Raw genomic sequence first — 27,349 nt, 5'->3', positions numbered from 1 at the left:
GTCGGATCCATTGCCGCTACAGTACCGCCGATACAGTATCGTGAACAATGCGTCACCATGAACAGTTCCTCCGTTACAGTACCGTGGTGAACAGTGCTGCTACTACAGTTTCGTTGCCACCAATGTCTTTGCAAATCTCGAATCTCCACGAATCGTCGAACCCCGCTCTGATACCACTTGTAGGAATTTTTAGATCTCGTAAAAACCCCCAAAAAACCACCAAACGCAGCAAATAAAATCACACAAGATTTAACGTGGAAAACCCTCAACAGGAAAAAACCACGGGATCAAAATCAATCCACTATCACCTCCAAATTATAATCTTTTGCACGGATAAAGACTGCCAAACCCTCTCTCTCTCTACACTTCTTTTTTTCTTTTCATGGTTTTTCCTCCACCAATAGAAGAATATATATAGGGAAACCAAAACCCTATCTCTAGCCTAACTTCCTAATTAGAATAAGATTCAAACCCCCAATCATGATGGAACTCAAACTCCTAATGATGATAGAACTCAAACTCCTAATCTAATTCTCATGAAGTTACACAAAGAATCAAAGACAAAATCCCAACAGTTCTCCCTCTCAATATGCTCAATACAATCTCAAATCTCTGATTAACAAAACCCTAAAATTGTGTTTCAATATATATCAAAACACAAACTAGATCAGAACAGAAAATAAAGCCCAGGCCCACACCCGACTGGCGGTCGACCGCGCCAAAGCTCGTGGTCAACCAGACAGAATGATAAAATCCAGAAAACCATTACAGGGTTTGGCGGTCGACCGGACCTAACCTCGCGGTCAATGGACCAGAACTCCAGAAACTGTCCTGTACTCGTGCAAGTTTGACGGTCGACCGCGCCAAAGCTCGCGGTCGACCGACAAGCACCCAAATACCTTTCCGCTTCAAATTTCCTGAGCTTTACCAATATTTTCACCATTTACGGATTATGCATTGAATAGATAGATGAGACAGTAATCTGCAAGTTACGCAAAAAAAATTATACAATTTTTACATTTTTAAAAATTTCAATTGCTTTGCTATAGTTTCTCACGGTAAATATGATAGAGGGTTACTCTCATGCAGGGGAATTAATATGCATCATGATTAAATGTCACTATTTCCAATATTAGAAATTTATATTAGGCCTCTTATAAACATAAAGTATCAATTTTATGTTCAAAATGGTTTAAATAATTAAAAATTAAAGAATTTGAATAATTAATAAAGAAGAATATTTTCCAGAGTAGGTTTAGTTTCAAGAAAATTTATGTTCCCCTAAATCTCATAAAATTTATTTTGAAGTCCGAAACTCGATCAAAAGACAAAGCAACCTTAACCGTCGGATCCATTGCCGCTACAGTACCGCCGATACAGTATCGTGAACAATGCGTCACCATGAACAGTTCCTCCGTTACAGTACCGTGGTGAACAGTGCTGCTACTACAGTTTCGTTGCCACCAATGTCTTTGCAAATCTCGAATCTCCACGAATCGTCGAACCCCGCTCTGATACCACTTGTAGGAATTTTTAGATCTCGTAAAAACCCCCAAAAAACCACCAAACGCAGCAAATAAAATCACACAAGATTTAACGTGGAAAACCCTCAACAGGAAAAAACCACGGGATCAAAATCAATCCACTATCACCTCCAAATTATAATCTTTTGCACGGATAAAGACTGCCAAACCCTCTCTCTCTCTACACTTCTTTTTTTCTTTTCATGGTTTTTCCTCCACCAATAGAAGAATATATATAGGGAAACCAAAACCCTATCTCTAGCCTAACTTCCTAATTAGAATAAGATTCAAACCCCCAATCATGATGGAACTCAAACTCCTAATGATGATAGAACTCAAACTCCTAATCTAATTCTCATGAAGTTACACAAAGAATCAAAGACAAAATCCCAACAGTTCTCCCTCTCAATATGCTCAATACAATCTCAAATCTCTGATTAACAAAACCCTAAAATTGTGTTTCAATATATATCAAAACACAAACTAGATCAGAACAGAAAATAAAGCCCAGGCCCACACCCGACTGGCGGTCGACCGCGCCAAAGCTCGTGGTCAACCAGACAGAATGATAAAATCCAGAAAACCATTACAGGGTTTGGCGGTCGACCGGACCTAACCTCGCGGTCAATGGACCAGAACTCCAGAAACTGTCCTGTACTCGTGCAAGTTTGACGGTCGACCGCGCCAAAGCTCGCGGTCGACCGACAAGCACCCAAATACCTTTCCGCTTCAAATTTCCTGAGCTTTACCAATATTTTCACCATTTACGGATTATGCATTGAATAGATAGATGAGACAGTAATCTGCAAGTTACGCAAAAAAAATTATACAATTTTTACATTTTTAAAAATTTCAATTGCTTTGCTATAGTTTCTCACGGTAAATATGATAGAGGGTTACTCTCATGCAGGGGAATTAATATGCATCATGATTAAATGTCACTATTTCCAATATTAGAAATTTATATTAGGCCTCTTATAAACATAAAGTATCAATTTTATGTTCAAAATGGTTTAAATAATTAAAAATTAAAGAATTTGAATAATTAATAAAGAAGAATATTTTCCAGAGTAGGTTTAGTTTCAAGAAAATTTATGTTCCCCTAAATCTCATAAAATTTATTTTGAAGTCCGAAAAATAAAGTTTTACACAAAAAAATAATTCTCAAGAAATTTATCAGTTACAGGAAAAAATAATATTTCTTCCAAATAAAAATTAAGAATATTAGTGTTAGCGAATTACTCTTCAACCCTTGGTTTCCAACTGTTTTATCTTTAGGGGCTGTTTGTTTGGTTTCCTAAAAACCAAGAAAACCAAGAAATGGAAATGGAAAACATGAAAATCTCAAAAAATACTATTTCCTCCATTTCCATCCCTAAAACTCACCCACAACATCCAATAAAATATTATTTTCATCCAACAACTCATCCACATCATCTAATAAAATATTATTTCCATCTAACCACTCATCCACCACATCTAATAAAATATTATTTTCATCTAACAACTCATCCACCACATATAATAAAATATTATTTTCATCCAAACATCACTCAACTCATCTCTTTTTATCATTTCAAATCACTCACATCATCCAATAAAATATTATAACAATTCACCTCATCTCATTAACATTTCATTTCTCCATTTTCATCCCAAAAAGTTGTGAAAACACTTTTCTTAATCTTTCTTCACATCACCCAATAATACAATGACAACTCACCTCATCTCATTTCATTTCTTATTTTTAAGAATGAACCAAACAAAAGAAAACAACAAAACTACAGGAAATAAGTTTCTTATAATTTATTTCCTTATTTTTTTCGCCAACCAAACAACATCAAAACTAATTTTCTTAAAAAATCACTCACATCATCCAATAATAATTTGACAACTAACATTATTTCATCTCCATTTTTTTGATTTCCTTCTTTTTTTAGCCAACCAAACACTCTCAAACCAATTCTTCATTTTAATAGTTTTCCATTTCTTTGATTTCCCTCTTTTTTTAGTAAAACAAACAGCCCCTTAGTCCAACATATTATAATTCAAGGAAAAAAATAACATGAAAATGCGTACACGTGCCTCACACGTGCACCACAGTGGTGATCTTAAAATGGGTTCACCGTCTATTTATCAGCTGCCATCTCCCCCTTCACCCAACTAACCTCCACAATAAATAAAAAAACAATAAAAAAGTTATTTACTAAATAGTCAAAGAGTTTGGTCTCTGGGTCTCATTTCTTTTCCTTACCGTTTTTGCTAATTCTTGGGGGAAAGGGGCTGCTCGATTGCAGGTCAGATGGGCTCTTGACTTCCTGCTGTGTTCTTGTGAAATTTTGGGTAAAGAGCAGGAATTTGTGGGTTTTTGATTGATAATTGATATGGGTTTTTTTTTTTTTGAGTTCTTTTGGTGATTTGGGGGGTATTGGGTTGAGATGTATCAATTTTGTCCTCTACTGTCAATTGTAGTTTCTAACTTTTGGAGAATTCTCACATCATTTAGCTTATGTTTCCATGCACCTATCATGTTGATGTCTTGATTATTTGAATTATAATTCATCTTTAAGTGCTACTTCGAGTTGTATTATGTCAGCAATGAATGAATCCATGGACTATTTCTTATTTGATTCTTTTTTTTTTTGCCCCCATAATTTTTAGTTTTTACTAAACTGTTATTAATTTACCTTGTGTTTATCACTCTCAAGTTTCATCATACATTCTTATAATTGTGTCTTCTTCTTTGTGTTCTTTGATCTTTATTATATGATGGCCTTGTGTTCTTTGATCTTTATTATATGATGGCCTTATTTCATGTCATATTAGCAAATAAAAAGCTTTAATACACTTAGGGGCTGTTTGGTTCGTTTCCATAAAATAATGGAAATGTATTCCAAGGCAAATAACCATTTCTAAAAAATTTTGTGAATCTCAAAGGAATCCATAACTTGTGTTTGATATGGAATGATGAAGTGAAGAATAGGAAAGCATATCTAAAACTCATGTTTGTTTTATTGCCAAATAATTTAGGGAGTTGTGAGAGTAAATGATGAGTTGTCAGATTTCTAGCCCATTTCCGAGCTTAAAAAGAGGATTTGAGCTTTCCATAAAGTAGGCTGCCATGTCAGAGAAATGTATTCTTAAAAAAAAGTTGAAATAAATGGCAGTTTTGAAATCCTATAATGTCAAAAAACCTACTTTTTGTTCCAAAACTGCATGATTCCTAAAAATTTGGCCGAACCAAACAGCCCCTTACCCAAAATAAAGGTTTCCTCTGAATTTTGTCTGCATATTGTGCTTGTGACTTGGGTATGGTAATTGATTGGCGTGGATCAGCTGTTGTACTGTGCTTTTTAAACATTAAGTTGATGAGATTTTCACTTGTAACATAGTCTCTTGCATCTGTAATCAGGTACTTTGATTCTTGTATCTTGCTATTCCTTGAGGTGCATAAGTACTGTAATGCACTGCTGTTGAAAAACTTAAATTATGCTGACACCGAAAGTTTTGCCTGCTTGTCAATGGTGGACTACTTGCTTATCAAATGCAGTTAAAAGATCCCTCTTGAACTTCAATTTCCAGATGTCGAGCTTAGAGGAGCCTCTAGGTCTCGACAATTTTCCAAGCTTAAGTGGGGTATGTTGGATCCAGAGGTTTAGTCCTAACGCTTGGAGCCCCAGAGAATATGAAACTGAAATGGGTAATTGTTTGATTGAAGGTAGACAATGCAGCTCTTCAAATAGTTGCTCGTAAGTTTCACTTTCTTCTTCCAGAATTTTTCCAATTGTAAACTGATAGATTATTTGCCAATTAGGCAGTTGATGTTGAATGTTAGCTCAATATAATTTGTTTATATTTGCATGACCATTGCTGTGTAGATTTACATAAACCAAGATCCTGAAATTTGTCTTCATAACTCTGAAAGGTGCTTTCTTCAATTTCTCAATCTTAGGTTTAGAAGATTCCAAATGTATCTCCTTATGAACACCATCAATTGGATAGTTTTTTCCAGTTAGTTAATTTTCTCAACTGCAAGGTTTACCAAAAGATCAGAACAATTGGTGTGGTTTGAATTTATATTAGCACTATGACTAAAAGAACTAAGCCCTCGTTGAAGTTTCTTCTCTTGATAGAGATAAAGGAATAATTGTTCTTAAACTAAATTCAAGATTCATATTGCATGTGCTTATCCTTCATTACTTTTTGAGAATTAGATGTTTATCTTTTCATCACTCTTTTAGTACCACAGGTTATTTTCTTTCTTAGGCATTATTTTACCATTCATTCTATTGCGGTATTTGAAATGTACTTATCGAGCCTAATTTGCTTCTCTTCTCAGTGAAGAATATACATGGGGAAGGAAAACAAAGGATATGTACTGCTCAGACTCTTTACTTTGGAGGAGATCAAGCCTTTGTAGGAGTCGAATGGTCTTTGATAATGTTTCTGATTCATGGTATTTACAAGGTCATCAAACTCGTCACTACCACTCATCAAGCAATGGCAGGGAGAGTGATCTAACAAATAAGGTGCTTGTGATGATGTAGAAAAAAAATTCCTTAGCCTAAAGTATTTTAATCTTTTCTATCAATGTCTCATCTATAATTCTATTGCTTCTGTCCTGATTTAGTTGACCTATTAATTTTATTCATTTTCTTGATCGAGCGCTTCATAATTATTTTGGAATCTGTTCTTCTGCCAAATAAGACCAAGGGAATTCTCCTCTTTTTACCATCTCCTTAATGCACTGTATGTTATGATTGTATGATAATATCTTATTAACAGCTTTAAAGTTGTCTCTTACTTTTTAAGCACTAATTAAGTTGTTCTAGATTTTCTCTTTAACTTTGTCTAAGTACTTGATTCTGCATGAGATGTTTCAAACTTGCAGTTCTTGAGGGTTATGCCAAAATTTGTAAAGATAGTCGAAGTTGGACCAAGAGATGGATTACAAAATGAAAAGAATACTATACCCACAGCTGTAAAAATTGAACTAATACAGAGGTTGGCCTCTTCCGGATTATCTATTATTGAGGCCACCAGTTTCGTCTCTTCGAAATGGGTACCACAGGTAATATTATCATACAATCTTTTTTCTATTTAAAAAGGGTGCAATTTTTTTTATTTTATTTCGTTGTTCTCTCTTATATAATAATTCAATTAAGTACAATACGATGTTTTAGTGTGATAGCTCATAAAGCAGCAAAGAGTCCTCTTCTCTACTCATGCTTTCAACTATTGAATCATTCACTTATGTGCTTGTTTTCCCCCCCTACTCTTTGCAAAGTTGACATTGTTCTCTGAAGCTTATCCGTCTCCATATATTTGTATTATTGCCTTACTTCATTGTCTACAATCTTTCTGTATACTTATCCCTTGATATATAATTTTCTCCATTAGACTTCTTAGTTTCGAGTGCATTTCCAGCTGTTTGTTTTTGTTCTGATATCTTGATGTGCCAACTACAGTTGGCAGATGGAAAGGATGTGATGGAAGGAATTAAACATATTGAGGGTGTGATGTTCCCTGTGCTAACCCCAAATCTCAGAGTAAGCTAAATTATCTAACTGAACTCAAGAGCTTGTTTATACACTTCAGTACAAAATGGGTATTTATGAGTCATTTTCTCCAGGGATTTGAGGCTGCTATTGCAGCTGGAGCAAAGGAAGTCGCAGTATTTGCATCAGCTTCTGAAGCTTTTTCTAAATCAAACATCAATTGTAGCATTAAAGAAAGCCTTGCCCGTTATCTTGATGTCACTCTTGCTGCAAAGAAATTAGCCATACCTGTAAGAGGGTAAGTTCTGAGTGTTATCTACTATCTCTAGGCATTTCTTGAGTACCTTTTATCCAATTAAATATGATGATAATAGTTCAGAGGTGTCTGATTTGGGTTAAAGTCTTGTCAATATTTTTTTTACTCTCGTTAGTTGTAAGATGTTCTTGTCTTACCTATTCCAAATTGCTAATGACCCGAAGTCATCTATTGATGTTATTGATCTACTTAATGGGAATTTTAACCCATACCTATAAATTGAATTACAATAATGCTCATTTACCTCAACTTAGACATTGTAATCTGGCAATGTGCTTGATATCAAGTGTTCATAGCAAAATTTATTTAAAAGCTTGAGTAACAAGATAACAATGCACATCAGTTCAATTTAACCATCGCCATACTTAAATGGAGCAGATAGGTCTTAACAAAATGGAATGAAAGAATATGATTCCTGTACCTAACACCAAAAGTTTGGGTAAAGGCTTTGTTGTCATCTGAAGTTTTGTCTGTGTATGTCTGAAGTTTATGTCTTAGAATTTTTGTACAGAGACTCGATTTCTGATGCATTGATTGAATTTATTATCTTCTTAAATTGTCCAATATATTCTGCAATGCTACAAAATCTTTTTTGCAAAGTTGTCGGTTCCTTAATCCTTATGCATTTCCTTCTTAGGTTTACATTCTCAAGATTATGAAATACTTGAACAATTTGCTGATTCTATAGGTATGTATCATGTGTTCTGGGGTGTCCAATAGAAGGCGAGGTGCCTCCATCAAAGGTTGCTTATGTGGCAAAGGAACTTTATGACATGGGATGCTCTGAAATCTCGCTTTGTGATACTATAGGAGTTGGTAGTCCAGGTTAGATTCATGCCAAACAAACTTTTATACTATTTCAATTTTTTGCAAATAGGACCAGAATATGCTAAACTATCACAATTTTTTTTAATTAATAGAACCTGATGGCTTATCGAGGATGATGTTATTGCTGCTTAGACATAAATGCCATCACATCTGTCTTACCTCTATTTAGGACAATTTTTTAAAAGAAAACTAACTCTTAAATTAATTATAAAATTCGTCCACTTAACATTTACTTACAATCATATACTTCTTTTAAAAGCACGAGTTTGGGAAAATCTTTCGATAGACAAAAATACCCTTGAAATTCAAATACTAATTCATTAAGTAAGAGTAAGTTGATAAATTGATGAATTCTTATTGGATATACATAGTATGAAGATAAGCATATAGTTTAAATTGAAATTTAAACCTGAATAAAATTATTAAATGTCAAATTCACAAATGTTTACAAGATGAAGGGCGTATATGCATAAACCAAACAATTTAACGAGGCAAAATAATGTCTACTCTAAAGATTGAACCCAGGAACAGTGCAGACCTACAAATGTACATATTGTGGACATGGTATCTGCAAAATCCACCAAACAAATTAAAGAGACAAAATCATTCCCAAAAATAAAAAACAAAAATTAAAACAAACGGCTGTAATCTGAGGACACAATGTGACGATCTCTCACCGACTAAAATTCAAGTAGTTCACGGTAGTGCATAATTAGTTTCAAAGTTTAATTATACTATTATTATTTAAATAGTTATTTTCTTCTTATTAGATTAGATTAGATTATCTTAATTAATTATATTTTATATTTATTCATTTTTATATTAAGAAATAGCAATAATTTTCACAGCACTTTCATATCTATTTTCTTCTTATTAGATTAGATTATATTATTTTAAAACAATTAATTATATTGTACGTTTGATCTTTTTTTTAGATCAAGAAATTATGACAATTTTCGCATCACTTTCATCTCCTTCAACATGTATGTGTCTTTGTTATTTTCTTCTTATTAGATTAGATTAGATTATCCTACTTTAACCGGATTAGATAATTTAAAATTTTTTCTTTACACCCAAACTCTTTCAGAAAAACCAAAAGAGAGTAGTAATACTATAGCTATATATATATTCACAGGACCACAGATTTATTGAAAATGAACGAAGAAAATCACACAAACAAAAACCTTATTAATTACCCACACACACCTACTGTTTTCAAAACCACTCTTCTCCATCTCCATCTATAATATATCCACATACCCAAATTAAGCTGCTAGAGTTTCTCCTCACCAACTATACCATTGATCAACTCTTCTTTTTTCCTTCTACTTAATTTGTATAATATTCATTGCGATGAAGACTCACTTGGGTTCTCTGCCTGCCTTGAACGTCTAATACAAAAATGTACTATACTTTGTAGTTAGTTAATACTAAGATCCTATTATTATAAATAAATTAAATAAAGATTAATAATTCTTAAGAATATACTACGTTCCACTAGCTTCCACTGCAAACTTGTTAGTTATTTATTCCTGGCCCCAAGAGATTTTTAAAATTAATCTTGAGGGTTGTTTACACTAAAAGAGTTATGTTAGAGCGCTCATACAGTCTATTTTATTGTTTAAAATTATCAACACGTTTTGTCTCTGATACATATCAATTATGAGTAATAATATAATTTGATTGATCCAAGTATATCCTAATATATTTCTAGACTCTTATCATATCTTTTACTCTTTATTATGTACTGGCCTGATATCACAATTGATTGAGACGATGAAGACATTACTGTAGAATTGTCTGGGATAAAGATAAAGGTGGAGAAGGATTGATCTCGGTTCAAGTAAATATGAAACATGAAGGAATAAAAGATATATTTTTTTGAATATTTTATAGTAAAGCTTAATTTTTTGATTAAAATTAGGAATTTTAGAAGGATTTTTCACGCAAATTTTTTAATATGCTTATGTGAATGCTTTTGTCATATAAAATTATACTAGAATTATCATTAATCTTTAGTATTTTTCACGCAAATCTATCAATAATTAAGATATCTTGCAGTATTGTGAAAAGTATGTACTCTGTGCTGAGCTTATACTAACCATCTTAATATTAAGTATATTTATTAACACATCAACAATATATAATTGTATTTTTTTCAAACTTAACACTATATTTTATGACTAAAATAAACAAATTGGAGATCGATAATTTGATCCAATAAACAAATATGTTACATGAAGTTTGATATATACAAATTTAAAAAAATTAATGTTGTGTATGCAAGTATATGAAAGTATATTGATCCCAGTTTAACACACAAATCTATTTCATAATTTTTTTTAAAATATTTAAATAAAATTTATGACAAATGTAATAATCCATGTTATAGATTTTAAATCAAAATGAATCTGAAAATGTAATAATCCATGTTATAGATTTTAAATCAAAATGAATCTGACTTATTTTATAGTAAGAAAATAAATAAAAAATAAATAATTTTGATATTTATTAAATCAAAATGAATCTGACTTATTTTATAGTAAGAAAATAAATAAAAAATAAATAATTTTGATATTTAAGCACATGCATTGCACGTGAACAAAAACTAGTTTTTAAAAACATTTGACATTGTTAAGTACGCAAGACTGAAAGTCCTGGTACTTTACAAGGCGGATTTGTTACCGGGTACTGCCACTCCCGGGCATTTATATATACCAGGATTTTAAAAAGCGAACAACCTTTAGAAAGTTGGTATATGTTTATTATAGAATGTTAACTTGGTTGTTTTTTACAATAAAATATTAAGATTGTTTTTTTTAAAAACTCAATTCTCCATTTATAATGCCACCAACAACTAAGTTATTTAGAAAATTAAATTTCCCAAAACCTTTGCACTCTCACTGTCTCTGCATTTTTTTTGGGCATAAGCTGAAAACAACTTTTGCTGACACAATGTACTTTCTTTCTTGCTGCTTTGCATGGCGTAGGAGCTGTCATTCCAATGCTTGAAGCTGTCATGTCGGTCGTTCCAACTGAGAAATTGGCTGTTCATTTCCACGACACCTATGGTCAGTCTCTGGCCAATATTTTGATCTCCCTTCAGGTAAGGAACATGCTTCAAGCTCAATTAAGAATACGATAAATTTTGTAACCTACCATGAACATTTCCACTAAATATCATACATAGGTGTTGCTGGAGAAAGGTATCACGTGCGAAGCATGCGACTTTTTTGGACTTTTTACCCTAAATTTTGATTACTCCCTTATCTACATCCCTTCTTCCCAAATCTTGAGTAGACGTGTTTTAATCTTTTTATCCATGTATGCTGCAAACACCGTTACAAGTTTTTTTCTTTTTTAAAAATTCGTGGTATTTTTTTTGCTAATGAAAACAGCGTAGCATAAGGGGGGTGATGTAGGACGTTTAATCGAAAATTTAATGGATGATTCGGACATTCACGAGCAAAATACAGATTTATACTTCCGCAAAGAAACAACCATATCTTTCAATCAGGAAGGCGGATTCTGACATATTATATGTGTAAATCGCCTATCTCGACGAGTAGGAGCCAACCAGATTGTTAGATTTTTACAATCTCATCAGTTATACCCAGATTTGGCTGAAATCCGAAAATAATCAGCCTTTAGTTTATTTTTAGTAATAAAGTTGGAGTCTGTTTTTGTTTAGGAAATAAATCCGATTTGATCTCAGATTTGACCGGTGGACTTTCCTAATCATAAGGAGTCTTTTTAGGAGTTTTAATATTTTAGGAATTTTTACTATTTTTGGTTAGTTTAGAGTCCTTGTAGGAATTAGAGAGAGTCCTTGTAGGAGTCTTGTTTTTTTTTCTATTTAAGAAGAGTCTTGTAAGCCCTAGAGGCATATCTTTTGATTAATAAAATTTTGTTTTTTCCTCAATATTTCTTCGTGGATTCGAAGCTCTTCGTGGATTCGAAGATCGTTCTTTGTGGATTCAGAGAACACCCTTGGTGGATTCCGAGGTTACAACTTCCGCGCTGCGTCAATTGGTATCAGAGCCTTGTTCCTCCGATCCGATGGCAGGTGATGAAGCCCCTATTTCTCGAACTGAGTTCGACGTGCTGAAGATCGGTGTTAATCAGATGAAGACTGCCGTAGATCGACTTGCGTCGGCAGTGGAGCGTCTGAACACGGTAGGAGTTCAAAATCGCGTTGATGGTCGCCAACGACGTGATCCGACTCCATATGATAAATTCAACAGGGACAATGATCTTAAGCAAGACATTAGAGTTGAGAAGAATAGTAAAGAAGCAATAAAGAAAGAAGAACCATCTCCGGAGCAAAATATCTTTCGCACGAGATGCACCGTGATGCAGAAGATTTGTAATGTTATAATTGATCATCACAGCAGCAAGAATCTTGTCTCTCGGCGTATGGTGGAGAAGTTAGGACTGAAGATAGAGAAACACCCACCTCTCTATATGATCGATTGGATTAGCATGGACAATGTTGTGCAGAACGATGAGAAGTGTCGGGTACGTTTTTCCATTGGCCGAACTTATATTGATGAGGTTTTGTGCGAAGTGGTCGAGATGGATACTTGTCATATGATTTTAGGTAGGCCATGACAATTCAATAATGGAGCTACCCATAGGAGTAGAGATAATGTTTATATCTTCAAGAAAGATGGACGACGAATTGTGCTCAAGCCTCTTACAGAAAAGGAGCCATCTAAGATAAAGACTATTGAGAAGAAGGAACTCTTGGTGACAAACAACTGCTTGGTGGAGGGCTAGAGACAAAGGAGATGAAAGAATTGTGTATGGAGTATGACGCGGGATTCTCTTCTCTGGAAGCAAAGATTGTTAATAATTTCAAGGTGATGATACTTTCAGCACTAGAATATGAGAAGCAACATGGAACATATTTTGAGGAGTTTTTCAAGTCAATTGCAGATCCACATGCTGTCAGACACATACACATGGTGTGTGAAAGATTTATTCGAGAATTTGAGTCAGAAGAGGTCCTAGCTGAAGAGGTAAAACAACAGATGGAGAAAATCAATGCTAGGTACAAGGCAGATGCTGATCGATGCAGGTTAAGAAAGATATTTATCGATGAAGCTACTATTCAAGCAAATATAAGTTCGAGGATGAGCTTCTTTCAACAAGGGGAGACTGATGTAGGACGTTTAATCGAAAATTTAATGGATGATTCGGACATTCACGAGCAAAATACAGATTTATACTTCCGCAAAGAAACAACCATATCTTTCAATCAGGAAGGCGGATTCTGACATATTATATGTGTAAATCGCCTATCTCGACGAGACGGAGCCAACCAGATTGTCAGATTTTTACAATCTCATCAGTTATACCCAGATTTGGCTGAAATCCGAAAATAATCAGCCTTTAGTTTATTTTTAGTAATAAAGTTGGAGTCTGTTTTTGTTTAGGAAATAAATCCGATTTGATCTCAGATTTGACCGGTGGACTTTCCTAATCATAAGGAGTCTTTTTAGGAGTTTTAATATTTTAGGAATTTTTACTATTTTTGGTTAGTTTAGAGTCCTTGTAGGAATTAGAGAGAGTCCTTGTAGGAATTTGAGTCCTTGTAGGAGTCTTGTTTCTTTTTCTATTTAAGAAGAGTCTTGTAAGCCCTAGAGGCATATCTTTTGATTAATAAAATTTTGTTTTTTCCTCAATATTTTTTCGTGGATTCGAAGCTCTTCGTGGATTCGAAGATCGTTCTTTGTGGATTCAGAGAACACCCTTGGTGGATTCCGAGGTTACAACTTCCGCGCTGCGTCAATTTCAACAACAATGAGATGATACCGCCGACACTAGAATATAGGAAGCAACAGGGAATATATTTAGAAGAGTTTTTCATGCCAACTACAGAGCCACATGTTGCCAATTACATACACATGTCATGGGAAAGATTCATACATGAGTTTTATACAGAAGAAGCCCTAGCAGAGGAGACAAAACAACATATGGAGAAAATCAACGCTAAATATAAGGCAGATGCAGATCATTGCAAGAGAAGAAAATTATTTATCAATGAAGCTACTATTCTAACAAATAAAAGCTCGAGGTCGAGCTTCTTTCAACAAGGGGAGACTGATGTAGGACGCTTAATCTGAGTTGGAGTCTATTTAGATTAGGAAATATAGATTAGAAAATATATTCAATTTTAGAGTCAAATTAGATTAGGAAACAAAATTAATTTTGATTCATGATTTGTTTCCTCTATTCATAAGGAGTCTTTTTAGGAGTTTTAATGTTTTAGGAATTCTTTACCATTTTTGGTAAGTTGAGAGTCATTGTAGGAATTAGAGTCCTTGTAGGAGTCTTGTTTCTTTTTCTATTTAAGAAGAGTCTTGTAAGCCCTAGAGGCATAACTTTTGATTAATAAAATTTCGTTTTTCCTCAATATTTCTTCGTGGATTCGAAGATCGTTCTTTGTGGATTCCGAGGTTACAACTTCCGCGTTGCGTGGTTACAACTTCCGCGCTGCGTCAATTGGTATCAGAGCCTTGTTCCTCCGATCCGATNGTTTTATGCGGTCCTCATCTAATCATCTCTCGCCTCTCATGTCAAAAGATGGGGATCACCACTGTGGATGCATCGGTCTCTGGCCTTGGGGGCTGCCCCTACGCCAAGGGCGCTTCCGGAAATGTTGCCACTGAGGACGTCGTCTACATGCTCCAAGGTCTCGGCATAAAGACCAACGTTGATCTTCGCGAGCTTATTGCCGCTGGTGATTTCATCAGTAAGCATTTGGGTCGCCAGTCCGGCTCTAAAGCTGCCATTGCTTTGAGCAGAATTGCTGATTCCTCCAAAATAATTTAATTTGATGATAAGTTGTATGTTGGATGATGAGAATTGAGATGGGTGATTATAAGTAATGTTTACGTGATGTATGATGCATGGAGTAAAGTTTTAATGCGACTTGAGATATCATTGTATACGTATAATATTCAGAATTCTTGTATTGGAGCTATAACAAGTGTAACTTAAAACTTGATATTGTAGTGGGAAAGTTTAGTCCCACATAGGAAATGGAATAGGAGGAATGATGCTTATAAGCCTTTCCCTTCTCTCTTATGCCTAGAAAAAAATAAAGGTTATGCTCTACACCACACGCGCGTGCCGACCGGGTTCGGGTTCGGGTCGGGTGGCGCGCGCGCACGACCTGCGGACACGAATGCAGCTTCGGATTGAGGGGCTCTTAACCTGCTACATTTAACGTGTTAAGCAATTAAAACGAGCTAAGCAATTAAAATGTGTTAATCATTTGGCTGGGAAAATGAAAACGGCTAGCTAAATAAATGAGCGGGATTTATGGACTTAAATAACGAAACGGCTAGCGGGATTTGTGCGATAACGGACATGACTCTCAACCTATATAAAGACCGGTATATGCGAGGGTTAAACACAGTGAAAACACAACAAGCTCTTCTTCTTCTATGCTTTGTTCTTCTTCTTACGTTTACTTGCTGTTACATTTTATTGTTTCCCTGAAAGTCGAGAAGAATTCGCAAAGCCTTCTTGAAGCTCGTGCCGACGAGAAGAATGTCGCCTGACCGAGGGTCGTTGTATCTTCGAGAACTTTTACCGTGTAGCCCTGTACGATAGGGGACAATTAGATTCTTGGGACAGTGCCTTGCACGCCTCGACCATCAGACCGTATTTCTAACTTTCATTTATTTTCGTTTGATTCAATTTCATTTCTGAGTTACAATAGTGATCTGATATCTAACTTTCATTTATTTTCGTTTGATTCAATTTCATTTCTGAGTTACAATAGTGATCTGATATTATCTGATTTAATAATCAACTATTTAAATTTCTGAGTTACAATAGTGATCTGATATTATCTGATTTAATAATCAACTATTTAAAATTCACGTTAATTTTTGTCTAAACAGCTAATATTCCCAACATCCTTTACAATCTACATACCTGTCATACGTAGGAAAACGCTAAATTATATTCAATACAGTTGTTTACGATACCATATAATGCTAGGCATGTAACAAAAAAAAAAAATTTAAGCATACGATCAGATATAATAATACAATCTTCTTTTTATTATAGTTTTATTTAGAATTTACAAAAGGGCTTAATTGCACTTAAATACCCTATAGTTGCTCCTACGTTGTGCGTAGATATCCTCACTTATTTTTAGCAGCACTTATATATCCTAAAGTTTTAATAAATTGCACTTATATACCCTTACTGTTTTTTAGTAGCACGTATATACCCTAAAGTTTTTAAAACTTGCCCTTAAATACCTTAAAGTCTTTAAAATTTGCACTTGAATACCTGCAATTATGCAAATTTGAGGGTATTTATATTTAAGCGCAAGTTTTTAGAACTTTAGAGTATTTAAGTGTAAGTTTTAAGAACCTTTGGTATCGTTTGGCAAAGGGTTAAGTGAGGGGTTAAGGAGACTTAACCCCTTTTTAACCCGCCAAACACAAAAAATCTATACAAGGGTTAAACTGAGTTAACCCTCAATAATTTGTTAAATATAAAAAATATAGAAGGGTTAAGCTAACCCCACTAAAGGGATTAAAATTAGTTAACCCCTCAAAATGAGGGATTTACTAATACTCTTATTTAAAAAGATTAAGAGTTAATCCTTCTAATTATAAAGAAAATAGTCAAAATCATTGTTATTCCCAAACACTAAAACTGATCACAGTGGCTAAAATAAAATTTATTTAACGGGTTAATAATTTAGTCATTCAGATTATCGAATGAGCTAAATATAATAATCATTCTCTCTAACCCCCTTCCTTAACCGTTTCCCAAACGGGGCCTTATGATATTTAAATGTTTTAAAAACTATAGGCTAGTGAGCGTATGCAAGTACAAAGCAGGGGAAACTATAGGGTATTTCAGTGCGGTTAAAACTTTTACAAAGGAGCCCAGATATATTTCAAGGACCCACCAAGCCCAACAAGACCCAATTCCAGAATCTTCCCGAACCTCAAACCCAAACTTCTAAACCAAACGAGGAACGACGATTCCAGGGGCATATAAGTAATATCACAGACCTAATACAGGGACCCCCAAACCCTTGTTAAGCCCTAGAAGCCCCCCCTCCCCTCTCTCCTTCGCTGAGATCAAAACCCGCGTCGATCTAGTTCGCTCTTTCGTCAGTCTCTCTTAATTCAAATGGCGAAGCGTCTGATTCCTGCGCTCAACAGGATTTTGGTGGAGAAGATCGCGCCCCCTTCAAAGACCTCAGCTGGGATCTTGCTTCCCGAGAAAACCGCCAAGGTACCGTCTTTAAATTCCGTGCCTTTTGCCAAATTTTGCTGTTTTCCCCCGATTTTGCTGATGGGTCTTGCTCCAAAATCGAAACTTTGACATGGGTCACTCTTCTTTTTTCTGTTAATTGTTATTTTCGCTTTTTTTTTACTTACTTATGTGCTTATTTGCATTGTTTGTTAATCGAATGGTTGCTAATTGGGGAGTTTGCATGTGTCTAGATGATTATGCAGTTTTTATGTATATGTTGTTGTATACATGATGCAAAACGAAATGTATTAGAAATTCATTTGTTAGAAATACGAAACAAAATTATGCAGCATTGTCAATCTATATAAATGTATTGTATCTACTGCTATTATGTTGAATATGGAGTTAAAAGAACACTTGACAAAGAGACCTTTCATATCTCGGAACCGGGACAGGCTAAGACAATGTAAATCCATGAGATGTTGTTATCATAACTGAAAAGAGTTTAAATAATGGAATGGTCTGTAAAACAATTAATTTTGTAAGTGTGTGGCACATTATATTACACTGTTATAAATAGCGATAAATAGCCCCGCAATAGCGGCGCTAATAGCGTTAGCGGTCCCTTCCCGCGATGCTATCGCCCGTTACGCTATCGCACAATAGCGGTGATATATTACGGAATATGTCTGTTCGCAAAAGCGGCCAATAGTGTGTCATAAAGGTAAATAGTGAACGATTGCATTCGAAATTTGCTTTTTGGTTGCTATTTAAAAGCGATTTGAGGCTTATTTTTTTAAAATTAAACTCAACCCTTGATTATTGCATTCCACCGTCTCCTGTGATTTTCAGCATACTCCCACCATCTCTCATAGTCTCTGCCTCCTACCTTGATACTTCCTCTCACCTCCTTCATCGTAAGCTCCTCTTAGGGCAGTCCTGTCACCGCTAAGCTCTTCTTCTCGAAGACGATGACTTTTTGACTCATCCAGTCATCTTCGTAATCTTCGGTATTACGTGACAGTTACATGTTTATTTCATGTTTAGGATCTCTTTAAATCATCCAATATGTACTTTTAGATTTCTTAGATTTTTCTTTAATTTTTTTTTAGTATTTATACATATCTATCGCTATTTGACTTTGCGCTTTTTACCGCTATTTTACCGCAATAGTCCGAATTAGCCTTAACGATGCCTCACCGCTACGCGACGCTATCCGCTATCGATAACCTTGTTATATTAATTGATCCGAGTCAAGGTCACATAGTTTCTCAGAACCAGGGCACACTAAGACATTGTAAATCTATGAGAAGTTGTTATCATAACTGAACGAGTTTAAATAATGAAATCGTTTGAAAAAAACAATTACTTATATTAATTGATGCGAGTCAAGTTCACATACATGTAGGGCATGGATAGATGAATCTGCAATTGGGCAAACTAGTTTCTGTTAGAGAAGTGTCATATATACATTACATTATAGATAAACTTAGGCTCGATGACTCTTGAACCTTGATACTATGATTATCCTTGTATATCCACCTTTTGTTGAGTTAAAAAAAAGGAAAAGTAGATTTTCTTGTGACCTTGAAAACGCAAGGTCACTTGTTGGAGATCAGGAGAATTTTTTTCTTGCAGGTGCTCAAACAAATATGTTCTTAAGGAGACACTTGAAATATTTGGTGTTCTTCTAGAATTTACTAGTATCTTTTATGGAAGTCTTCTGTGCTTGTTCATGATGTGGTCTTCAAAGAATGACTTTGGCCAACTCTACTTGCATATTAGTTAGCGTTTTATTTTAGTATGCTTGCAGCCAACTTGAATCAGTCGTCACTTTCTCTTATGAAATAATGCTAGAATGTTTTTCAGAAGCGAACCTTTTTTGGGGCCTTTTTACTTGTGTGCACATCACCTCTTGGCTACAAACTTATGTGTGTGAGAATTTTAGTATTCAAACAAACCAATTCGTAATGTAACCAATTATTTGACTTTCGAGTTTAGTGTTATTCTATGCTACCATGGGAAATGGAGGTCTCCATAGTGTTTTGTTTGTTACAGTTCTCTGCATCATTTCGTAACATAACCAATTTTTCTTGGTCATAGAAGTATTTTTTATAGCTGCTTCTTGAGCTGTGGTGATTTGTAATATTGATGCTCCCTTGGCTACTTCACGTTTTTTCATGGTGTCAATGGCTATTGACTAGTCCATTGTAGTATATGATCTAAGTGATTGGGGGAGTTAATATGTTTTGGTGGTTGATAGAAACTAGAAAGTTACTCCATGTTTTCAATTTGAACCTTAAAACAACTGTATGGATGAACGAGTGGGTGACCTGGGGTCATGTAGTTTATAGGTTCTCTTTTTCATAGGTTTTCTTTTCTACACACATTTGGCTTCCTTTTTCTCACCGTATTGCCTTTTTAAGTTGAATGATTCCTGTGAAGGTGTTTCTTCAGTGTAAAAGAAAAATTTACTGCATAATGGACATACGAAAGATTCTTTTTGTCAATCAATATGATATAATGACAAAAATATTCAACCTTATCTTGAATTGTTTAAGGACAGAGTTCAGAGTATTAAAGTTACTGACACAAATCAAAGAAAGGGGGTATTGATAATGGCCAATCTGAGATTTAAGTCTAAGGTAGTTTAAGTTAAGTAACCAAACTTTATAATTACACGGTTTTGGATAGGGTTGTTGATTTATCATCATAGTAACTAATCGGGCTAGTAATAATGGGTTATACTGTTGAATCTTGATAGTCGTTTTCTTTTTTCATGTATGAGCGAATCTGGAGGATAAATTGTAATGGAAAAAAAATCGTGTACAATTATTTCTGTACGAGCTTGAGTTGCGAATGCAAGCGCATTTTCTCTCGATATCTGTTGATCGAATACGATTCTGTTGTGACATGCCCTTTTGCTAGGCTGATGCATCATTGTGACATGTCCTGAATATTTAAGTAGCATCAGCATGAGTAAGGGGTATTTAGGATATTATTTGGTTTTATAATTAGCTGTAATTTTAGCTGTGTTGACTATGGTTTTCAGTTTTAGAACTTTATCTGTTAATTTGATGTTCAGATTTTAAACATCACATAATTATGGCAAGGGTGACACTAGGAGCACACCCCCAACCACATCCCAAACCACACCCCCTCTCTTATATGCTACAGTATACTGGGCCCCACATGAGATTTTAAAATTTTAAAATCTTATGTGAGGCCTAGTGTACTGTAGCATATGAGAGAGGGGGTGTTGTTTGGGATGTGGTTGGGGGTGTGCCCCTATCATTTTCCTTATGGCAATGCATCTTTTGGTTTGGTTGCCTTTTAGCATTTAGGGATGCTGTACTATAATCTGTATATGTCACTTCTCTCTATTCTTGTCATGTTTGTATTTGTGCTTCTTTGTCATATTACAGCTTATTTTATTGACTTGCGAAGATTGCTTACCAGTTTCGTTGTTTTATCTAATTATAAGATTTATTCATGTGATCCTTTTCTTCCTCTTAGCTGAACTCTGGCAAAGTTATAGCTGTTGGTCCCGGTGCACGCGGTAAAGATGGGAATCTCATCCCTGTTTGTGTGAAGGAAGGAGATGTTGTTCTTCTACCTGAGTACGGCGGAACTGAAGTGAAACTGGGTGATAAGGAGTATGTTTCTTCCCCTTTCTTATGCAAGTAGATTATTTTATTTGGAAGATAATTTATTCTAACAGTAGATGCAATATTCACGCACTAATTTAATCCTATTAATAATTTTGGGCCAGTATTTTTATTGAAGTATTAGTTGATTATTTGCAAAAATCATGGTCATAATTCGTTTGTAACCTTGTTCGCTATAGAGCGACTAATATTGTTGGGTCATAAGTGGTTTTATTTCTTAGACTGTGTATCATTTTTGCAGAGGATTGATGTCATCACCTTCCTATATTTGAAAGAATGAAAGAAAAAAAACAAAGAAATAAGAAAACCAAAACCGAAAAAAGAAGCTTGGTTATTTCTGTTGTAGTTTTTCAACTGTGTTCTATTTTTACTCTATAAATAAGTGGAAATATAAATCTTCGGAGCTTTGCTCAATGCTTCTAGACTTGCATGTTTTTATCCTTGCAGGTACCATTTGTTCAGAGATGAAGATATCCTTGGCACGCTTCATGACTGATGCAGAATGCAAAGCCAATCAGTAGACTGTAAGAGACCATAAATGTGTACTTTCAATATTTAGGCAGCTGTAGTATGCTATTAAACTACTAAAAAAATGTCATTTTCTGATAATTTTGCTGCAAAGACTTATGTGACTGCTGATTGAATTTGCAATGATTGAACTAAAAAGTCTATTGTCGAAAGAACCATTGACTTTCTACAATATTTTCTTTGTTTGATACTTGCTTCCATTGTAGTTTATAAGTCTATAGTATATTCTTGATGTCGTGCTTTCTTGGGATGTCAAGGTCTTTTTATTGACATTTGAACTACACTGGTTATTTGAAGTATTTTCCAGAAGAAATGCCATATTTTTTTTAACTTTTCTTTTCCGGCTCTACGCTTGTTTGTTTAGGGTATAATTGCAATGTAGCTGTCAATTGCATGTGACAATTATTGTTGCAATCGCTGCTATATAGTTAAAGTTGTTTTGTTTCAGTTTAATTTTGATATTTGTTTTGTGATTTTGTAATTACAATGCAGAGAAGATATTCCAAAAATGCCCGCCTTCTCTAAAAGGCCACTAGCTTTATATTTTTAACAAATAAACCCCTAAGTTTTACTTATATTTTCTAAGAAGCTCCCAGCCTTCTTTTTTTGACAATGAAGGCCTTACATTTTACCCTTTTCCTACGAAGCCCTCAAGGTTTTACCCTTCTCTTCTAAGAAGCTCTCAAGTCTTCTTGTTAACTTAGCGATTTCATTTTCAAAAAAAAAAAAGAAAGAAAGAAAGAAAGCTTGAGAGATCCTTCAAAGAGAGGGGTAAAACTTAGGGGTGTGTTTATCAGAAATAGAAAGTTGGGGTCTTCTTAGAGAAGATGAGAAAAATTTAGAGGTTTTGTTTTCAAAATAGAAAGTTAAGGTCTTTCTTATGGAAGAAGGGTACAACTTGGGGGATTTTTAGGCTATATTCTCTAACAATGCAGCTGTCAAGTGCGTGCGTGTGTATGTATTATTTGGTTCGTTGTTTGACTTTTAATTCATAATTCATAGTTTATACTTGTAAATCATAGTCTATGCATGTAAATGTTATTTTAGCTGCGAGTTGAAAATTTTGTGACGGAGCAGTACGGGTCATCAGTTTCATTAAGGGGTGTGTTCATCAGTTGTTTTGTGCTTTGACCTAATTGTACATGTGAAGAACATTTACATGTATGTGACTGCTGCAAGATATAGAGTTTTTTTTTTCCACGTATTATTATCATGTATATATGTTACTTTTGGTTCTCTCTTAATATAGCTATGTTAGCGGCAGGGGCTTTTTAGCTGGCGTCTCGAGGGCAACCCAAATTTATGAGTATAAAAATTATCTTCATTCCAGTTGGCAACAAATTTATGAGTATAAAAATTATCTTCATTCCGGTTGGCAACAAAGTAATGAGCATAAAAATTATAACAGTCAATTCTCATTATATAACTTTGAAATCTTGGAGCAGTGACATACAATGGCACAAAATTTAAAAGGTTGAAAGCTGAAATCAATTTTACCAAACGATTAAAGTTATTAGCTAAGATAGGAAAGCGGTTATATATATATATATAATATATATATTATAATATTATATATTATATATATATATTACTATATATATTATATACTTAGCAAATACTTCTGTCAATTATGTGACGCCACTAAGTTTCTTATCCATGAAGGAGTTGCTTGATTGGCTACATTGTGGATGATCTCCGTTCCGTTCAACTTGATCTACATATTCTAAACCCCATCACCACAAATTTGGTGTGAACTCGTTTTTTGAACCAATTCCGTCGAGCCATGTAAAAAGTTCTATTCACTCGAAACGTTAATTGATACGGGGAATTAAAGGCGTCAACTTCGACGGGTCACCAAATTCGGTGATGTTGGGGTTGTTAGAATATCTAGATCAAGTTGAACGGAACGGATCATCCACAATGAGCTCAATCAGCAATCGATCAATGGATAAGAACTCTAGTGGACGTCACTTAATTGACAAGAGTTGGCGTCTTATATATATATATATATATATATATATATATTCCTTAAATCATGAGTATTTGTAAAATCACCATCCAAATCTTAGTATTTAGAAAACTACTTTTGAAATTATCAACCTTGAAACCCCCACCCAATAACAGTCAACAAATCATTAAACATTATAGTTGCAAATTAGCCTACTGAAGCTGATGATTGATTGATCATGGGTATATTTTTCAAAATCGATGATTTCTAGATAGTTTTGCAAATACTAAGGTGTGAAGGGTAATTTTTAAAAATGCTCATGCTTTAAGGGGTAATATGCGCACAGACAGTCATATGGACACGCACACACAAATAACCCCCTTTGAAAATGGTTGCTAAATGACCAACGTGGACCAAAATTGGAATAATCCTTTTGAGGGAAAAGGTGATTTTGGGTAATGAAGAAGGATCAATTATTCTTCCTTTGAAGAATCTTTCTGTAAAAAGGCATCTTTTATCTATTTGAAATTGGATCTTTTCTAATTAGTTGGTGATTGGAGTGAGTTCAATTTTACTTCACTTCTTAATGCATGTTTCAATTTGAAAAAAAAAGTGTGATTATACCCTGTAGATTTCTACTATTGTCTAGAAAACTGTCAGTATCAAAGTCAACATTTTGAATATCATTATTGGTAACAATACTGGAATGCTTATATGACATATTCACATCACTTGAAATTGGATCAATAGTAAGGTTTGAGATAGTTAGAACGTCCATGGCTCTCCAAACACATAAGGGTGAAGAAATCCATGGTGTCTTCAAATCCTGCTGTGCTAGCTCAGCCCATTTCAAAGTCACACTATTAGTTTAGCTTAGTTTCATTAGTTTATCTTCCTTTGGTTTTCTATCTCAAGCATGTTTCCTATCTCGCCCATTTCAATGTCACACTCGCATAAAAAAATATTCAAAGTCAGATACAACAGATACAAATACAAACTTCGTCATTTCGAAGAAGTAGGTATGCAAAATATAATAAATAATAAAATGAGGTAGCATGCCAAAAGCATTTTAAAACGCATGTCATACGACAACAAATTGTTTATTAAAGAACATTTGAATGAATATGCAAAAAGGAAAAAAAAAATCCATAAAAAATGCCCTTCTCCCAAACAGTAACTTTGGGGGTGTGTGAGGACTAAATTGCCCTTCTCCCAAACCAAAACAGGTCAAGTCTCCCAAACAGTAACTTTGGGGGTGTGTGAGGACTAAATTGCCCTTCTCCCAAACCAAAACAGGTCAAGTCCATTCCAGAAACACCGACTAAATTGCCCTTCTCCCAAACCAAAACAGGTCAAGTCCATTCCAGAAACACCCTCAACATCAAAAGTGCAATTTTCGGCAATCCAACTCCCAAAATTATTGTTTGGGAGTGCAGGGGCGGATCCACCCTTGTTCAAGGTGGTTCACTTGAACCACCTAAGATTTTCAAGAAACCTTATATATTATATATATCAGTAACAATACAAAACATATCTATAGCCTAGTGGTCGAAGTTGGTTAAGAACTTATGCAAGAGATTTGGAGATCGAATCTCCTAGCCTTCAAAACTTTAATTTTTAACTTAACTATTCTATTTTATGCTTCTTTTCTTTTTTTCTTCCCCTATATTTCTTTTTTTCTTCTTTTTCTTTCTTTTTATCCCTTTGTTCAGTCTACTCCTTTAAGGCTTTCTATAAATTTTTTTTATATATATAAGCCAAATCATTGCTTAAAAAAAGAAATTTTTCCCCTTTTAATAACTCTTTCTTTATTATTTTTTCTCTATTATTTGAAAAAAAATTAGTGTGTATTTTGAACCACAACTGAAAACGTCGTAGATCCGCCACTGTGGGAGTGGATATAGCAAACATGATAAAAAAGTTGTATATTTAAACCTTATAATTGCTTGTGTTTACCAAATTGTTGCAAGTTGTTCGGACTGACTTGTATTTGTAATTTTTTTTTTGTTTTTTTAAGATAATCTCCTCAAAGTCATGTAAATAAAGCTAGACTACTATCAATAACAATATCAATCTATATTTAAAATTTAGATTTCAAAATTGAAATCATTGGATATGAGCTATACAACAACTATCCAAAATCTTTTTTTTTTGAAAAAGGGTAAATTAAACCAAACCCCCAACAACTTTCAGTGTTTTATAGTAGTACACCAATAAGTTTCAAAATCACAGTAAAAACCCAACAACTTTCAGCGTTTTGTAAAAATCCCATTATACCCCAAATTAGGAGTTGTAGAAGACCCCCAATAAGTTTCTGCTTTTTACAGATAAACGGCATAAATTAGAACCATAACAAGATAAAAAAAGAAAATTTGAAGGAAAAGTTCAGCAAAAGGGGGAAAAACATTAGGGTTTCGAGACCCCAACTTGGACGCAAGCAAGAGAAGAACAAATGACAAAATATGAGAAATTCCCGTTTCTAGGGTGATATAAAAAGGTTATAAAGGGAGGTTTTAAATAATTAAAGGGGTATTTTTCTGGTCTTTTTAAGTCTCGTAGTTGCACGTGCCAATGGTGTTAACTTTGATGGTTTTCTGCAAAAATTATTGGTGGTTTAATGCAATTGTAAAAGTAATTGCGGGTTTGCTACAAAGTGACGAAAATTCTTGAAGGTTTAGTATGAGTTTGAAAGTTATTGGGGGTTTAGTGCAAAACACTAAAAAGTTATTGGACGTTTAGGGGGTGTTTGTTTGCATGCAAGTGAAAGATGAAAGTGAGAAAGTTACTTTCATTTAACAATTAAGGTGTTTGTTTTCATGTAAGTGGTTATGAAAGTGAGATGTAAGAAAGTTGCCACATAAGATTTAATGTAACTTTGACTTCCCCTAAAAAAGTGGTGAAGTCACATGAAAGTGACAAAAAGGTAAGTAATTTAATTAAATAATTTTAATTATATTTTCTAATTAATCTTATTTTGCCACGTCATCTTCACATTGCACTTTCGATAATAATTTAATTTTTCAAACAAACACTGTATTTCACTTGCGTGCTGACATGGATGTAAAAGTTATTTGTAAAAAAAAGTAACTTACATATTTTAAATTCACTTTCAGATTGCCAAACACCCCCTTAGTGTAATTTACCTAGAAAAACACATTTTACTCGAGTATCGTATACCATCAAGATTAGAATTTTCGTAAAGTTACTTAATTTTGATTAGAAACTGTCAAAATCTTTAAAAATTCCTGTAGGCTGTTCATGTGTACTCCATCATATCGTACGCTACGGATTTAAATTCAAGAATCAAAAGTTTGGATTGAGATCCTCTAATAAGGCATAGTGACTACTAATATCTCCTAATGTATCTTCACCTTTCACTCCTTGTATTTTGTGCTTATGCACAAAATGAAAGGTGGAGATGCATTAGGAGATATTAGAGCAGCTTCAACCGGGCTGCATTTCTCCAACCGGACTCTAATTTTTGGAGTCCGGCTGCAAAATCGGAAGATGGGCTGCATATTTGGAGTTTTATCCTCCAAATATGCAGCCCCTCCATTTCACTATTCCCCCTCATAAAATTTCCACTTTATCATTCTAACTAACTAATTATTTTTAGATATTTAATTTAAAATCAATATAAGTTTATTTCTACTAATTATTTTTAAATAAAAGTTTTACAGTTGGAAATGTTTTGTCGATACCTTCAAAATGAGACTAATATTGAATAATATTAATTGAAATATAAAATTTCAATAACCAAGTAATTAAAAATGAAAAAGTCATTATTTCATTATTAAAAAAAG

At 34.2% G+C, this 27,349-nt stretch overlaps 2 protein-coding genes across 6 annotated transcripts; both read left to right on the top strand.

The window, feature by feature from the left end:
- LOC109831702 (hydroxymethylglutaryl-CoA lyase, mitochondrial-like) lies at positions 3,688–15,174 on the top strand. Of its 5 annotated transcripts, none has more exons than XM_020399086.1 (9): positions 3,688–3,820; positions 5,106–5,272; positions 5,863–6,052; positions 6,415–6,594; positions 6,992–7,072; positions 7,156–7,319; positions 8,026–8,162; positions 11,156–11,271; positions 14,754–15,174. In XM_020399086.1, the coding sequence occupies exons 2-9, from the start codon at positions 5,106–5,108 to the stop codon at positions 15,000–15,002; spliced, it is 1,284 nt and encodes a 427-aa protein (XP_020254675.1). In that variant the 5' UTR covers positions 3,688–3,820; the 3' UTR covers positions 15,003–15,174. The 5 variants fall into 5 exon arrangements, with proteins under 5 accessions (XP_020254675.1, XP_020254674.1, XP_020254673.1 ...); XM_020399085.1 differs by having other exon boundaries at positions 5,074–5,272; XM_020399084.1 differs by having other exon boundaries at positions 4,936–5,272.
- LOC109831701 (10 kDa chaperonin, mitochondrial-like) lies at positions 17,217–21,783 on the top strand. Its single transcript, XM_020399082.1, has 3 exons — positions 17,217–17,441; positions 20,919–21,058; positions 21,518–21,783. The coding sequence occupies exons 1-3, from the start codon at positions 17,337–17,339 to the stop codon at positions 21,564–21,566; spliced, it is 294 nt and encodes a 97-aa protein (XP_020254671.1). The 5' UTR covers positions 17,217–17,336; the 3' UTR covers positions 21,567–21,783.

This window comes from Asparagus officinalis, chromosome 2 (assembly GCF_001876935.1).
Source record: "Asparagus officinalis chromosome 2, Aspof.V1, whole genome shotgun sequence".
In the NCBI taxonomy this organism is placed as follows: Eukaryota; Viridiplantae; Streptophyta; class Magnoliopsida; order Asparagales; family Asparagaceae; genus Asparagus; species Asparagus officinalis.
Note: the sequence above shows the minus strand (reverse complement) of the source record. Positions and strands in the feature narration are given on the sequence as shown.